Source organism: Ictalurus furcatus, chromosome 2 (genome assembly GCF_023375685.1).
Source record: "Ictalurus furcatus strain D&B chromosome 2, Billie_1.0, whole genome shotgun sequence".
In the NCBI taxonomy this organism is placed as follows: domain Eukaryota; kingdom Metazoa; phylum Chordata; class Actinopteri; order Siluriformes; family Ictaluridae; genus Ictalurus; species Ictalurus furcatus.
In genome coordinates this window covers 26,488,230-26,503,819 of record NC_071256.1, presented here as the reverse complement: position 1 = coordinate 26,503,819, position 15,590 = coordinate 26,488,230, and the positions used below count along the sequence as shown (strand labels likewise).

General features: G+C 38.1%; 2 protein-coding genes across 2 annotated transcripts in view; both read right to left on the bottom strand.

The window, feature by feature from the left end:
* Positions 1-6,070: 6,070 nt before the first annotated feature.
* Positions 6,071-10,264, bottom strand: LOC128599744 (meteorin-like protein). The gene is made up of 4 exons (XM_053611674.1): positions 10,026-10,264; positions 9,146-9,543; positions 7,416-7,475; positions 6,071-6,473 (listed from the first exon to the last, which is right to left on the bottom strand). Exons 1-4 carry the CDS (start codon positions 10,115-10,117, stop codon positions 6,154-6,156), a joined length of 870 nt encoding a protein of 289 aa, XP_053467649.1. The 5' UTR covers positions 10,118-10,264; the 3' UTR covers positions 6,071-6,153.
* Positions 10,265-14,111: 3,847 nt separating this feature from the next.
* cbx8a (chromobox homolog 8a (Pc class homolog, Drosophila)) overlaps positions 14,112-15,590 on the bottom strand; it is a 2,183-nt gene continuing 704 nt past the window's right edge. The window contains exons 3-5 of the mRNA XM_053611636.1: positions 15,482-15,547; positions 15,319-15,385; positions 14,112-14,996 (exon numbers count right to left, since the gene is read on the bottom strand). Of these exons, the coding sequence (XP_053467611.1) occupies positions 14,175-14,996; positions 15,319-15,385; positions 15,482-15,547 (955 nt within the window). The 3' untranslated portion in view covers positions 14,112-14,174. The remainder of the gene's footprint in view (positions 14,997-15,318; positions 15,386-15,481; positions 15,548-15,590) is intronic.

Below are 15,590 nucleotides of genomic sequence, written 5' to 3'. Positions count from 1 at the left end.
GCTGGAGACTGACCTAAGAAGCTTATCATTTCTTTTTTCTTGTTTACCAAGTTTGAAATAGGTTCAGTGCATTATCTTGCTGAAGAATCAACGACTGTATAATTCTGATGGAACTACGTAACTCTGATTTACTAATTTAATTCCTTTATAAAAACCAGTAAACACTGTCACTAGCAAAGCAAGCCCAGGCAATCACCCTGTTTTTAGTAAGAATATCAAATTTGTTCACCATCACAGCGATCCAGATATTTAGACTAAATCAGCAGATTTATTTCTCCTTCTTACTTGTTCAGTTTGTAAGAATCTTTAATTTCAAAGACATGCAACTTGAATGAACTTGTTCTTGAAACTTGTGGTCACTTTTGGCCTACATAACCTTGTGCAGTGGCACTTTCTTTAGATCATTCAATGGTCTTGGACCAGTCACAGACACTGGCTAAATTATCAAAGTTGTAAAGATTAAGCTTTATCAAAATTATCAAGTTGTAAAGCTTTTTAAGTAGAAACAAAATATTTATTACATTAATAAATAGAGATTTTGTATAAAAAGCCTAATCTCCAAGTCTTTTATATTTAGAAGGAACATTTTATCCTGTATCAAAATGCATTACCTTTTCAAAATAATGGTGACAAAACATTAGTCAAATTTTAGTTATTGTAGAGAACATCAAATTTCCATTTTCACATTTATGGCTTTTAACTAACTTCAGATTGAATTCCACTTTATTGAATTTGACCTAATTTCCCTTTTCATTAGAAATGTAATGCATATGAATTTTTTTGTGTGTGTCTTCTACTGTGTATGTAATAAAAGTTTCCATTAACCTACTTCTTTTGTGATTATCTCTTTTTCTTAATGGTATACTTTAGGAAAATACTCAAAATTCAAAATACTTTTAAATCATTTTACATTAAATATTATAAGCTAGTCTCACTCTCAGGTTATAGTTCATCTATTATTTTCAAGTTAAACACACACATTGAAATAAAACCTTTTAATAATAAAAGGTAAGACAATACAACAGTGTTTTTCATATCAGGAAGGGTTCCAAGTAGAACACCTTCAGAAAGTTTGACAAACCTTCCTCTGGTGTCATTTATTATAAAGTATGACTTGTGTTTTCAAGTCATTATTCCCTGAAGTATGAATAACCAGTACCAGGGCAGTTTGTAGTATTATACTGCTTAACATTTATCAGAATAAATCACTAAAATGACTTTATGTATATGTTAAATTTACATTTACATGTGACTCCTCCAGTGGAAATTATCATTCTATTTGGAAAAATGAAGTATCATATGAAAGCTGAAACCAAAAACTTAATGCTTCCAAGAAGCGCACTTATTCAAGAAATGCCTTTCAGCTATTTACAACCTGACCAAATGATTAGCCGAGACCCAGACTGGATTGCAGGACACAATTTTCCTGCAGTTCCTGAGACCACTCAGGCTTCAGAAACACAGTGTCAGAGGTAAGTTCAGGAGTTACTAAGAAGCAGTTGGACCAAGCAGTACAAATGAAGTGAGAAAGCCAACACCATGGGTATTAGTTTAGGAAATTGTAACTGAACTTTTCATCTGTAGTTACACTGTTCAAACACGTTTGAACAGTCTATTAGACATGATAAACCATGTCTGGTGGACACTGCTGCAAATATTTGAATTTTCAGCTCTCAACAAACTTATCTTGAATCCACAAATGTCAATAAGGGGTTAGCTGGAAACAAGGGGTGAGTTGTAGAGGCAAGATTTCAGTTTCAAGCACAAGTTCTGACTATTCAAATAATATGAAAATAGTGTCAAAACTCTAGAAATCTTGGTGTCAATACAGCTGTGTACTCAGTGCAGTAAGGCAGGTCACAGCACCATCTACCATAGAGCAAAGTGTTGAACATAAACTAAACTTGTCCGTTCATTTTTGCTTCACACCTTTTTGCTTTTTTTCTGTTTTCTGATGAAAAAATTATGAGTTCACAGTGCAGCTTTGACCAGTTTGCCCAGTCTATTGAGAAATTGCCATGATGTGCCTGGTCAGTGGTGGTGTTGATGGGTGCCTTCAATTTCATGAGCAAAAGCCAAACTGGACAGTTGAAGACTGGAAAAAGACCAGATGATTTTTTTTTTCTAATCTTCAAATGTCCAGTTTGGGTGAACCTGTGCCAACGATAGCCTCAGATCCCTGTTCTTGGCTGACAGAAGTGGAACCTAATGTGGTCTTCTGCTGTTGTAGGCCATCCACCTTAAAGTTTGATGAGTTGTGTGTTCTGAGCTGTTTTTCTGCTCACCACAGTTGTAAAGATTGATTATTTGAGTTACTATATCCTTCCTGGCAGCTCGAATTAATTTGGCCACTGTCCTCTGACCTCTCTTATCAACAAAGCAACAAGGCACCCACAGAACTATTGCTCAATCAGTTTTTTTTTTTGCTCAATCAGCTTTTGTTTTTAGCACCACTCTGTGTAAACTCTAGAAACTGTTGTGTGTGGAAAATCCCTGGAGATCAGCAGTTTCTGAAATACTCAAACCAGCCCATCTGGCACCAACAGTCATGCATTATTAAAATCTAGATCTGCCAATCTGCTTTTTTGCTGCCAAAACCCATGGAATAAAAAAAAGAAAGTGCTTATGACTGGTTAATTCCGTTTATAGAGTAGTCATCTGCCTGGATTAGTTAAACTTTTAACATTTAAAATGATTATAGCAGTTCATTAACATTTTTAACTTTTTGAATACCGTGTCCACAGCTGAAAGACGGTATTTGCAATGAAATAAAGGGAAATGTGTGGGCATGATCAATTTTGCTAATGATATTAAAGTTCTTTTTATTGAAGGATTAAAAGTGGTTGCTGAATTACCATGGGAAGTGTCTCACACAGAACACAGAGTCAGGTGTGATCAATAAAGCTGACATGCATTTTGCTCATGTTGAGGCTGGGTCCTGCTCCTCATTACCTTATGAATTAAAAGAAGAAGATTTCTGTCAATGAAGTTCCAGCAAAACCCGATTACAAACCAAGGATGAAGAGGAAAGGAGACATTTTGTTCAGAGAGGAGAGAGCCAGTATCAGATTTGGCTTTTGTGTGTGGCTCTGCTTCCTCTGTGGAGTAAGGGAAGTGAAAGGATTGACTGAGCGGACGGCTATCATGCTGTTTCACATTGTGCAGCAGCACAGCAGTGGCCCACATGGGAAAGCTTGGCAGGCGGTGCTCTAAGCCAATTAACCAGCCTGTGGGGAGAACTCCCGCCGGTCTTCCGGGCCAGGGGCATTGCGTTCCCCTGAGGTCCCTGGCCGGTTCCACCACAAAACTGCCTCCGCTGTGGGAAGTCCGGCAGATGGGGCTCGACTGGAACCAAACGCCCAAGGCTGAGTATAACAATAGTGGATGGACATAAACAAAATAAAGCATTAATTTCCTTAGTTGCCTGACAGATGCATACAGATGTGCTTGCAGGATTCATGCCAGGAAATTCAGTAGTTAGATGTAATCAGTAATTAGATGTTGTATATAATATTACAGTTTCTTGAATGTTTGAATAGGTCTTGGAAAGGACATTGTAGGTCTAAAGTTAAATTAAATGCAAATGTATGTTAGAGCAATAAATGCATTTTCCAAATAATTATAGTATAATATCTCTCTCATATATGATTATGTATTTTACTGTAGACATTTTCAGATTTTTTTTTTTACATTACTTATACATTATTAGTATTATTTTTATTGTTGTTGTTGTTGATGATGATGATGAAAAGGAACCTCCTTACCCACAAATGGATAACAAATTAAAGACAAATTAAAGGAAAACCCAACATAAAGTGTTGGGCCACTACAAGCTTCCACAGCAGCTTCAGTGTACCTTGACATAGACTTTACATACCTCAAGTGCAGTGAACAACCTTTTTTCAAGTGATATTCTCTCAGTTGGTGTTTTGATGGTGGCGGTGGAGAGCACTGTCTAACAAGTCAGTTCAAAATGTCCCATAGATGTGCAATTGGTTTGTGATTTGGTGACTGTGAAGATCATAGAATATGATCATTTTAATACTCATCAAAATATTCCATAAGACCTCTTCCTGGAAGAGACCACTCCCATCAAGATATAAATGCTATATCATAGTATAAAACTCAGATAACTTTGTGTTGATTTGGAGTAAATGTCTATGCAGAAAATGCTCCTACAGCAGTCAGTAATTTTTTTCCTTTAATTTGTCACCGGTCTGCATATTTCAACCTTCCAAGGCATAACCCAACTTTAAATACATCTGTGCAATATATAACAAGTAGAGACAGATCTGTACAAGACTAAATATGTAGATCTGGGGGATAAACATAGTAACATCACTTACAGGGAACACCAGTATAATTGGTCTCTGAATACTAACCCATAAAACCACCCACCCAATTCACTTCAGGACAAAACCCAGTGTTCCACAAAGACAAATTAACTAGTTAACTTAGAGCTTTATAGACGTGGTTTAACTTTATATAGATAGTATAAGGTACCTTCATTTCTATGCTTTTAAAGGTACAACCAAGTTCCTAACTCATTACAGAAATGATTGGGGCTTGCTCACTAAATTCAATGCTATTATAATAAATCATCTTAGTAATTTTATGACTTTAGGTAAAAAATATTTTTTAATTGATGGAAACAAAATATGGTATAATAGGGTTCATTTTCTTTGGTTTATACTGAACATATTGAGCACAAAGGATTAACTTTGTCAAATTGGATAATCTCTACTGCAAAGAGCAATCAGAATGAAATAATAATAATAAAAAAAGAGTGGATAATCTGCTCTCCTTCTCTGAATTCTCTTCTACATTCATGGGCCCCAGAGCCTCCTGGCTGACAGCCGTGATGACAATGATCATTATGTCGGTCAGAGACTTGTGGCGGTGGTGCTATTGTGAGATCTGCATTCACTCCGAAGTCATTTACACTTTCATTGGCAGCTATTTAGTCACCAGAAAGGCCTCAGACAGCAATTTGCGAATCCTGCTCAGCCAAGTAGAAGTGTGGAGCAGAAAGAAAAGAAACTGAATAAAGTCAATTAATTGTTCCCTTTCTGGGAGGGGCCCACTGACAGGATCCATAGTCTTGGATCCAGAGTTGTTCACATCTGTTTAGCCAGCTTCCCAAAACCATGACTTCAGACCACCAAGCCCCAGAGAATAGGTCAATTCAGAAGTGTCTGAGCTTTCTCTGTCTTAGACACATTTGTATATCATTTTCTGCTAGGTCTAGTCCATTCACAGAAGATCCCGATTACAATGGACCGTGGTCATAAAGAGATGTGGGCCACAACAGAAAAGGCAGAGTTAGCACTGAAGACAGTACTGTCTGAGTACTGCTTGTTGCAACAAGACTCATTATGCAGTGGAACATTCACAAAAAAGATATACAAAGGAAGACAAAAGACACACTTAGACTTTTCACATAAAGTGAAGCAAATCTGTCAGATGTTCTGTTTAATTATATAAAAAATAGCTTTTTTCAGATGTCATTATCTAAGTGTGAACAATATTAACAATTACTTTATTACAAATAAGTACAACAATAATCATATGACCATATGTGTCTACTTTAAAATGTATGAATATTCAAGAATCTCTAATCTCAGTCCATTTTCAAGATAACATCTTTATAACATATTTATACCCTGTATACAACCATAATGATTGAATAGATATTTTCAGTAATGTCATTGTAACAACATAAAACCTACATATTCTTGCCAAACTGCAAAGCTTGTTAACATTTTTTATATTAACACAAAATGTTAAATATCGTCTCAGACACATATAGGTACGCACGCACACAGACATCAACCCCCACACCATGTCCTTTGAAATGGCATTGATGGTATACTGTTTAACCTTTGAATAGCTCTTTAAAAAGGTTAGTGAATGGGGTACAAAAAAGAACGCCTGAGTAACAAAGCTCTTGCTTTAGCAAAATAATAATAATAATAATAATAATAATAATAATAATAATAATAATAATACGCTCTTTCTTTAGAGAAATCAAAAAGAGCAAAAGCAAAGATATATCATATTATGCCTTTGGTCTGCTTCAAGTGTCAATTTCTCCTCAAATGGCTTTGAACAGTTACTACATTATTATTACAGAAAATCTTAAGAATCTTCTCCTCAGTCTATGGAAATATCACATGGCATCAGATGCACCCTCTTGGCTGAATGATAGAGATTCTGGAAGTCTGTAAATCGAGGAGCACAGCCAAGCCAAGCCTCCCCAAAGAGTTCAGCTCCGGTGAAGAGAAACTGACCAGCTCCTGCTTTAACACCGCACTGCAGAAGTGTGTGGATGTGCCCATGCCAGGAGCCTGAGAGGTCTGGCTCTCTCTCAAACACTCCGCTCCGTTGCCGATACACCCTGCCTTTCTGCACCTCTATCACAGAGGTCTGCCGCTCAGAATCATGGGACACATTCCGTATGGATCCATGGACCACTAGTAGAGTAGAAAATGGTACATGGATTTATAAAGAACTACACTTAAACAAACAACATAAAGAACTAGACTTAAACAAACAACAAGTCATCTGTCGATATAGAAATTACACTGTATAACAGATTATTATTATATAATACTGTATAACAGTATTATAAGTATTAATAGTTTCATGCATTCCTTTGCTTATTTCCTTTTTTTTTTTTTTAAAGAAATCTTACTGATGATGAATCCTTTCCACACTCTTTCTTTTCTAGAAGTGCCTTCTAACCCTGTACACGGTGAGGCAAACCAAAGCTTTTTCACTCCATATCAGCAGTTACACATTCATTAGGCAACTCATTTTCTATCATCAAAAAGTGTCTGATGGCAATTTGTGAGATTACAGTTCAAGGGTCAGGCTATACAAGGCGTGAGTTCAAAGGAGCCGCTGCTTTTGCTCTGTTGCAGGCCTTAAAGCCATGTGCCTCCTATTGTGTGTTGCAGAGCCCTCACATCTGCCAGGGCCCACTTGCTGGGAACAAATCAGGGCCTCGCCCTGTGTGTAGCCATTCATGGAATAAATTAACCTTCACATCCAAGACACAGACTGACTACTCTGATATATGAGACCAATTCAAATGTGGTTATTGATATATTCCTATTCTTAGTGATTTGCCAAAATACACATCAATTACTAAACATAGAGGGGGGAAAAAGACAGCATACTCTCACAAACAAACATAAAATATACATATAATAAACATAATTGGAATAAACAACAACAGAGTGATTATGTATCATGTTTGACAGTCCCCCATTTATCATAAAGGAATCTCAGCTTGCTATTTGCATATGGTCCTATTATCGTTTTATATTAGAAAAATCACAGTGAATCATTTTCCAAAATGGATATCCATACTATAAAAGCCAGGCTAGGTTAGCTGAAATAAAAACACTCACCAAAGTCACTGTTGCAGATGGCTTTCAGTATTTCCAAGTCATTGCAGGGCCGACAAGCAGCTGTGAATGCAGACAGAGAGGTCGCTTATTTGAGATAAAGTGACGAAGACAGCATCAGATAACATCATCAAGTAACACAAAACATACTTTGTCAGGAGCAACAGTGTGTGCGAGGAGAGGAAACTAATTAAATTTTCAGTTCATTATATTAGAGAATACATGGCATCTGCTAGAGAGGCATCCAAGGAGCCTTTAGGAATGTAAGGCATGTGGTATATAATCTCAAAAGTCAACCCTTGCCAGTGTGTGTGTGTGTGTGTGTGTGTGTGTGTGTGTAAAGCAATCTGACTTTTGTCTGATCCTCTTATTGTATAGACTGCTGAGCAGTCCGTCAGCAAGTACGTGTGGCTGAAATGTGAATTCTTCTTTGTTAGTGTTGGGAGATTTGTAGTCAAGCAAACGCCAGCATCTGTCTTAGCTTTTGACATGAATAAAACACTCATATAGACACACAATGACTTGACATCTGTGGAATTTAAGAAGCATTTGCCATCTTTTCATCATTTCAGGTTGAGACCACTGCCTTGATTTGTTTTTGTTTTTTTCTGGTTTTTTTTGGACTGCAGAAGGTGTCTGGAATCACTAATAGAAAAAACAACATCTGCTATGGACAGCATGTGCGTTTCATCTACATTTAAGAGGAAGGAACATCCTTAAAATGTTTCTTATTAAAGGTTATGCAGTGTTTGAAATACATAAAAAGTATTTACAACGCAATTATTTGAGTTGAATAAAATTCTCCCGATACAGGTGATACACATAATGAAAACAAGCTTCCGTTCTTGTTCGCATCAAACATCAGAAGGGAGAAAAAAATGTGATCTCAAGGACTTTGGTTCTGAAATGGTTGCTGGTTTGAGTATTTCAGAAACTACTGATCTCCTGGGATTTTCTCACTCAAATATCCAGTAAATGTCAGTTCTGTGGGCTTAAACGGATAATTTATGGGAGATGTCAGCGAAGATGACCAAACTGGACAGTCGAATATTAGAAAAAGACCAGATGACATTTTTCCTAATTTTCAACTGTTCATTTTCTGTGCACCTCTGGCCAATAATCTGGCTGGCAGCAATGCAACCTGATGTGGTCTCCTGCTGTTGTAGCCCATCCACCTCAAGGTTAAATGTAAATGTTCTGAGATGCTTTTGTGCTTACCACGGTTGTAAAAGGTGCTCATATGAGATATAAGCACCCTTGAGTCAGCTCAACCAAGTCTGGCCATTCTACTCTGACCTCTCTTATCATTAAGGCATTTTTTGCTTAAAGAACTACCTCTCACTAGACTTTATTTTTCCACATCATTCTAGGTGTAAACTCTAGAGGCTGTTGTGTGTGAAAATCCCAGAGATCGGTGGTTTCGGAAATACTCAAACCAGCCCATCTGGAATAAAGTGGACAAAGTCACCAAGATCACATTTTCTCCCATTCTGATGTTTGATGTGAACTGAAGCTCTTGACTTGCATGGTTTTATTCTTTGCGCTGCTGCCACGTGATTAGATTATTTAATGAATGATCAGATGTACAGGTGTTCCCATTAAAGTGGACGGTGAATGTGTGTGTGTGTGTGTACTGAACTCATGAGTGAAATATTAAACAGCATTAATTATTAATTACTCGTTAATGCATAGGAATAAATAAATGCTTTCATAACTGGACAGAGTTTCTTTACCTTGCATTGTGCTTGTTTGAACCTCTGTAACGTTGCTATTTTCGCGCAGCAGCTCATACCGGAACCCGACGACACTCGGACCCGCGCGACTCTGCGGGCTGGCCTGAAGGAAGATGGCGGTACTCTGTGCTTTGTGCGCGCGGAAGCAGCGTACCTGCTCCGGAGACTCCCCATCCTGCAGCAGGAGGTCCAGGCTCGCCGCTCGCTCCACGTACATCGCGGCACCGCGAGAACCCCGCAGCGCTTTAACGCACACGGCGGCATGGCGCGCGCTCCACACGTTCGCCTGCAGCACGATCCGCAGAGCGTGGCGCGGGGAAAACCACGTGACCGAACCTGCGGAACAGCGAAGCCGCACCTGCTGCACTGACCCCGAGAGAGGCGAGCCCACCAGACCACTGGGTACAAACAAACATACAAACAAACAAACAAGCAAAGAAACAAAGCTTAACAATTAGCAGTGTTTTTCATCACAGGCTATTTGAATCTGGCCTGACACTTTTACACATATAGAATTATCGATTAAACGTAAACAAATAAATAAACAAACAAACAAACAGACAGACAGACAGACAGACAGACAGATAGATAGATAGATAGATAGGCCTGAGATAGATAGATAGATAGATAGATAGATAGACAATAAATAAACAAACAAACAAATAAATAAGTTTTTTAAATGCCCAGCCTTGCACTAAATTACACAGGGTGTTTTGTTTTTTGTTTTTTTAGCTGTGCGGCGCAAGAAATTTTATGATAATTGATCATTCGTCCTAATAATCTAGCACTTTACATGCAAATTTAAAAAATAACAAATTACCAGTGTGTATCAAGAAACCATGTTTAAATTAGTCACGTTATACTATAGTGCTATTCTTACCTTCCTCTCCAGCTGCATAAATCTGCTGTACAGGACGTAAGAAAACACAATGTGTGCAAGTACTGGCGTAACCAGCTTCCTCTCGGTATCATATCAATCCAAATGAATGTCGGCGAAGCGGCAATTATGCTGAAACATTGTCCTGTACAGCATCAGTATGCTGCAGATCTCCAGGATATGGTGCACTGGTTAGTGAGGTGAAGAACTCTGTCCATACTGCAAACAGGGGCGGCTTTTGAGCTTTTCTCCCCCAATAGAGGGTGAGGAGGTCGACTCCACCCTCAGGCACTGGCATTTATTAAGTTAACACACTGCTGCTCTGTGCAGATGCTTTGGGGTTTAGCTGTAACCCTTCTGCATCGGCTCATTATAGAGAGACAGAGACAGACAGACAGGCTGACTGGGTTCGTTCAAATGTATTGTTATAATTATACAAAAAAAATATCTATAGGCCACCTGATGTTGGTTTACAAGACAAAACCCAATAAGGCCTATGTGTGGGGTTTTTTTTAACACACACACACACACACACACACACACACACACACACACACACACACAGAGAGAGAGAGAGAGAGAGAGAGAGAGAGAGAGATGCATGTGTGTGTATGTGTGTCATTCTGTATTTGTGTGTGTGTGTGTGTAATATATATATATATATATATATATATATATATATATACACACACACACACACACACACACACACACACACATAGACACACACATAGACACACATGCAGAGAGAGAGAGAGAGAGAGAGAGAGAGAGAGAGAGAGAGAGAGAGAGAATATCCCTGCTGGTGTCGTCACTACTGCTTTACAAGGCAGAGTTCATTATTTATGATTAATTCAGGCTCATTTAGCACGTCAGCTCTCGGATATCTGAATTAAAATAAAAGATCTTAAGGAGTTAACATATGAGCCGACCTTAAAGGCTGAGCCACAGACACGATTTAAACATAGGCTCAGCTACACATGTCATGTGTCATGTCATCTCATGTGTCACATGAGTAGGCTATAGTTAAACGATGGGGACGGGAGAAGGGAAACTTAATCTGAAGCTCTGTTTTAGGATGCACTGTTAATTCACCAGGACATGTGACTCACGAGCTTGTTTGGGTGTATAGGCAATATTTTATATAGGCTATAATACTCATTTTACGTTCATTATTCATTTATTAGCTCCGAAATGAACCTATACACTTACTGTGTACTGAAATGAGTGGAAAAGGTAGGCTATGTTTTGCGATAACTCCTTCAGTCTCTAGCCTATTTGTGTCCAAATTGAGTTAATGAATACTTCGGGTGTTAATTAAAGAGTTAATTCAGCACTGGGGGGGGGGGGGGGGGGTTTGTGTGCGCGCGCATTCTTTTGAAGTGAGATCATGGCGACATCTTGTGGATTTGTGCGGTTTTGAAAACTCATCTGGGAATAGGAATTAAATCGGGATCAAGGTCAGAACTAGATTCTGACCGATCTGTGACCAACATTTCCGAATGACCTAAATTAGAGGATATTCCCAGGGCCTTCCCCGGTATAAGTTCAGTCGAATTTGAAACGACTTCTTAAGAAAAATCCTTTAAACACTCACCCGTGCGGGGAAAATCAATAAACCGCAAAGAGGTGGCTATGTGAAATCGCTTTCGACCTACATACTCATAAATAACGGTACCAAACTGTACTGATTATTCATGGTGCCTGTTTTGTGCCTTTTGTGTGTATCTTTTAACTGGGAAGGTGTTTTGCACATTAGATTATCATTAGATTATAGATTAGAATAACGGTCCTTAAAGTCCGATTCTGAAACTTAAATTATTATTTTTAATTTACACTAGGCCTGCATTCACGTTTTCAAGTAAAAGATACGCGCTAAAGGCACACAGGTAATACTATCAAGTATAGCCTACAGTGACAAGGAAAAGTACAGTCTTGTACTTGTATTTCTGAGTGTAATCCCTGAGAGCTCAGCATCACGTTTCGTTAAACATATTGCTGTGTATTAATCAGTTTCAAGCTTTCTATAGGCTGAATTTCTTTTTTCTTTTTAAATAATAAATAAAAACAGGCGTTTTCGCTTTCCATCCTTTTTGCCCTTATAACGTAAATAGGCTATGACAATATTTTAAACTTTCTTATGCCATAGCTATGCCATGTTATACGGCTTAATACATTTATTTTATAGTCCACTTAAGGAGAATTTGATGATATAGACAGTGTGACAACTCATTCTCCTAACGGCTACAAATTATCTCACTGAATTATTGACTGCCTAAGCAGCATTAAGCCTGTGATTATTATTATTATTATTATACTAACAAAACTGGTCATTTCTGTGTTGTTGTTTGGGGTTTTTTCAGCTTCAGGCTATATATGCGCATATAAATCAGCTCACGTAAATAGTCTCAGAGATAATTCAAACTGCATTAGGCCTGTGTATAGCTACCACTTGTAGTAAACCTTAAGGTACAAAACGGATTTTTTGTTTGTTTTATTTTTTCTTCTTTTTTGGCCTGTGAGAACTAATTGTTCAGTGTGAGCGTTCAGCTAATACCCACGGGAAGTTCTGCTTTTATTGAAAATACGATTATTTTAGATTTGTTATACACACGAAGTGTTTTGAAAGCCCTATATGAGGTGGGCAATGCTATACCATTTTTTTTTATTAATAACCGTGAAACCGATAATCCGATTTTTTTTTTTAACCGGAACTCTCTGGACTGCATCAATCAACCCGACACTTAATCAAGACGTGCGATGAAAAGGGAGAAGCACACAGCGGGAGCTGGACTTCCAGAAACATTACACGTTTTCTCTAACAGCAGATGCAAACTCCCACTGAGACGCAGTAAAAAGTTCTAATTTCTCCGGTGACGCATGCTCTTTAAGCATTTTTTAACTTTCCTGTAAACTCAGGGAAATTCGCGCAAATTCGTAATTATATTGTCGGTATTGTATATTATTGAGGAATACCTAAAGTTGCCGAGGTATTATCTAGAAGGATATTCAGTTGTAACAATCAAGAAACGTGTTTAGGAAGGGACGCAACTAGTTTATTTATTTACTCGACTGCTCGGGCAGAAAACCCCCCGAAATTATGATTACTGATTAACAGTGCAGTGACTAACACGGACTAATAACTTATCTCAGTAGTTGAAAATTGATTGATTTATTTATTTATTTTTAAATAATCCTGTGTATGTTTTTTTGTATCTAATAGATTATTATATTTCGTTCTTAAGTGGCTTGTTTTATTCCAAGAATTTAATAGGAAATTCTTTTGAAATGTATGTCAAGCTTAATATATTATATACATATTATAGGCCTATATTATTATTATACATAGGCTATATAAATAAAATGGTCACTTTGGATATATTAAAACATGCTCAGTTTACAAAATAGGCTATAATCGGAAAATAGCCTAAGCAACTTTAGCACTGCAACCGCATTAAAATTCACTATTTGGTCGAAACTATATGCGGGTCACAGATACATATTATATTACATATACATATACATATGAACACCAAAAATGATAAGAATTTCAGACTACAGGCAATTTTCCATAGTTTGGTCAGCATTTATATTCATATTTACTTTGTGCTTTAATACACGACAATGCCAGACCTTCAAATATACACAAACTCTATATTCATACAATACAGTAAATAACACAGGGGATAATACAGGAGGAACTTACTGGTCCCCCCCCCGGATAAAAGGTGCCGTGCGTTGAAAGAGGCCCATCGTCTATACCCGCGAAACCCATACTAGCGTACTAAGCAGCATACATCCACAGCACGTGCTGCACGGTGGTGCTATTATTTAGTATGCTAGTCTGCAGTTTCGCACGTTGTCTATGCAGTGCGTTTAATTGAAATTATGCGCCTATATGCCCGCGCTGTTGAAGACGAAGGCTAAATGATCTCTGGACATTACAGATACCTTGGGAAGTAAAAAAAATAAACTTCATTTTCATAGAAAATATGAATGGAAATGTATATTCAGACTATTTTTTTTCGTTACATATTTACATGATTGCAAGACGTGCTTTACAGTTAGTCTAGAAATTATAGAAACATAGACTGTTAATGGATAGATAATATTTCATAGTTATTTACATCAGCTGACCAAGAAATACATAAGTCATCTCTGTTCTTTGAAGAAGCCTTGGTCTGTTGAGCTCTCCTTAATCGTTACAGTCAACGAGTTGCTGGTTATATCTGTCACAGTAATTTTCTCCATGTTCTTTAGGCAAGGAGACCAGGATTCCTCATCTTCATCTCCAGGATTCTGTGGCACGGGATATTTCGGAGACAAGCGATCAATGGGCAGGTCAGCAGGCTGAAATAAACTATTTTTGGAAAGATGTTTCCTCTTGGTGTGTGCAACTGACGGGCCACTTGAGAAATGCTTTGTGCCATGTCGCAACATATCATGAGCTGTTTTTCGCAGAGTGCCTCCAACAGCAACACTGCCACTCGATCCACAACCAAGCTGTTTTGGAGACTTACCACTTTCTGCCTGAAACCTCTGAGTTAACTGGATAAGACTGCAGTTGGATGATTCTCCTGAATGATGAGCAGGCCTGGACATTTTAGCTGGACTAAAAGATAAATGTTCATCTGCTCTCCTCTTCAGAGATTCAGTGGGTGAATAACTGCTGCTAGGGGTGCTAACAGGGAAACGCAACTTTGGTTTTGGTCCTCTCTTTTTTGGTGTATTTACTGGGTCCAAAAGGCTGTGTGTTGGAGATAAGGGAGGTCGAGGTCTTCTCTCTGGCTCTGGTGATCGAACACGAACACTTTCTCCCCTGTTGACAGTGCTTGGAGGGAAGATAGTAGGCACAACTGTTCTTAGCCCTTCTCGAGCTCGTGGTGTGACAACTGGTTCTGCGACGGGGAACGAAACTCGAATCTCTCGGGACATTTCCCTTCGGAATTCATCACTTTTGGCTTTGGCTTTTGCCTGTAATAATTTATTTTTAAAAAATGTGATCAGTGCATATAACCAATTAATGTTTATTATCAAAACATACAAGTAGGCAAACTGGTTCTGGGAAGAAAAAAAAAAAAACAAACAAACACTGAAGACTCCTCACAAAGACCTGCCCAGAGCTTAGATGGCCAACATGGTAAAGATTAAAAATGTAACTCTTAAAACAACGAATTACTTCATATAACAAACTAAGGTCAGACACTGAATGGAGCTCAGGTTAAAAACAAGAAGTTAAATGTTTTGTTAAGGCGTTTGAACTGAGGGTTTAAACAGAAGTTGTGCATTTTCTCACCTTCAATAAGAAAGTTTCTGGTTTCGGTCCTCTTTTTTTCGGACCATATAATTCCCTCTCGCGCTCTCTAGAAGGAAAAAACAAACAGTGTCAGCTATTAGTCAAGTGGCAAATAATATTTGTACGCGTGTTTAGGAAATGCTTTTTTTTTAAATGCACTAACCTCTCATCGAAAGCAGCGAACAGACGTTCATCCAGAATATTTTCCTCAGGCTCCCAGGTGCTGTATCTGTAACGAAAACGTACATCAATACCATCAACGCAGTTTAAAA

What these genes read in the sequence shown, in the direction of transcription:
- LOC128599744 (XM_053611674.1), bottom strand. Translation starts at nt 10,117, where the DNA reads ATGATACCGAGAGGAAGCTGGTTACGCCAGTACTTGCACACATTGTGT. An exon ending in TTATGCAGCTGGAGAGGAAG is followed by an intron (nt 9,544 to 10,025) that starts GTAAGAATAGCA and finishes GTTTGTACCCAG; the next exon opens with TGGTCTGGTGGGCTCGCCTC. An exon ending in TCAAACAAGCACAATGCAAG is followed by an intron (nt 7,476 to 9,145) that starts GTAAAGAAACTC and finishes CTGCATTCACAG; the next exon opens with CTGCTTGTCGGCCCTGCAAT.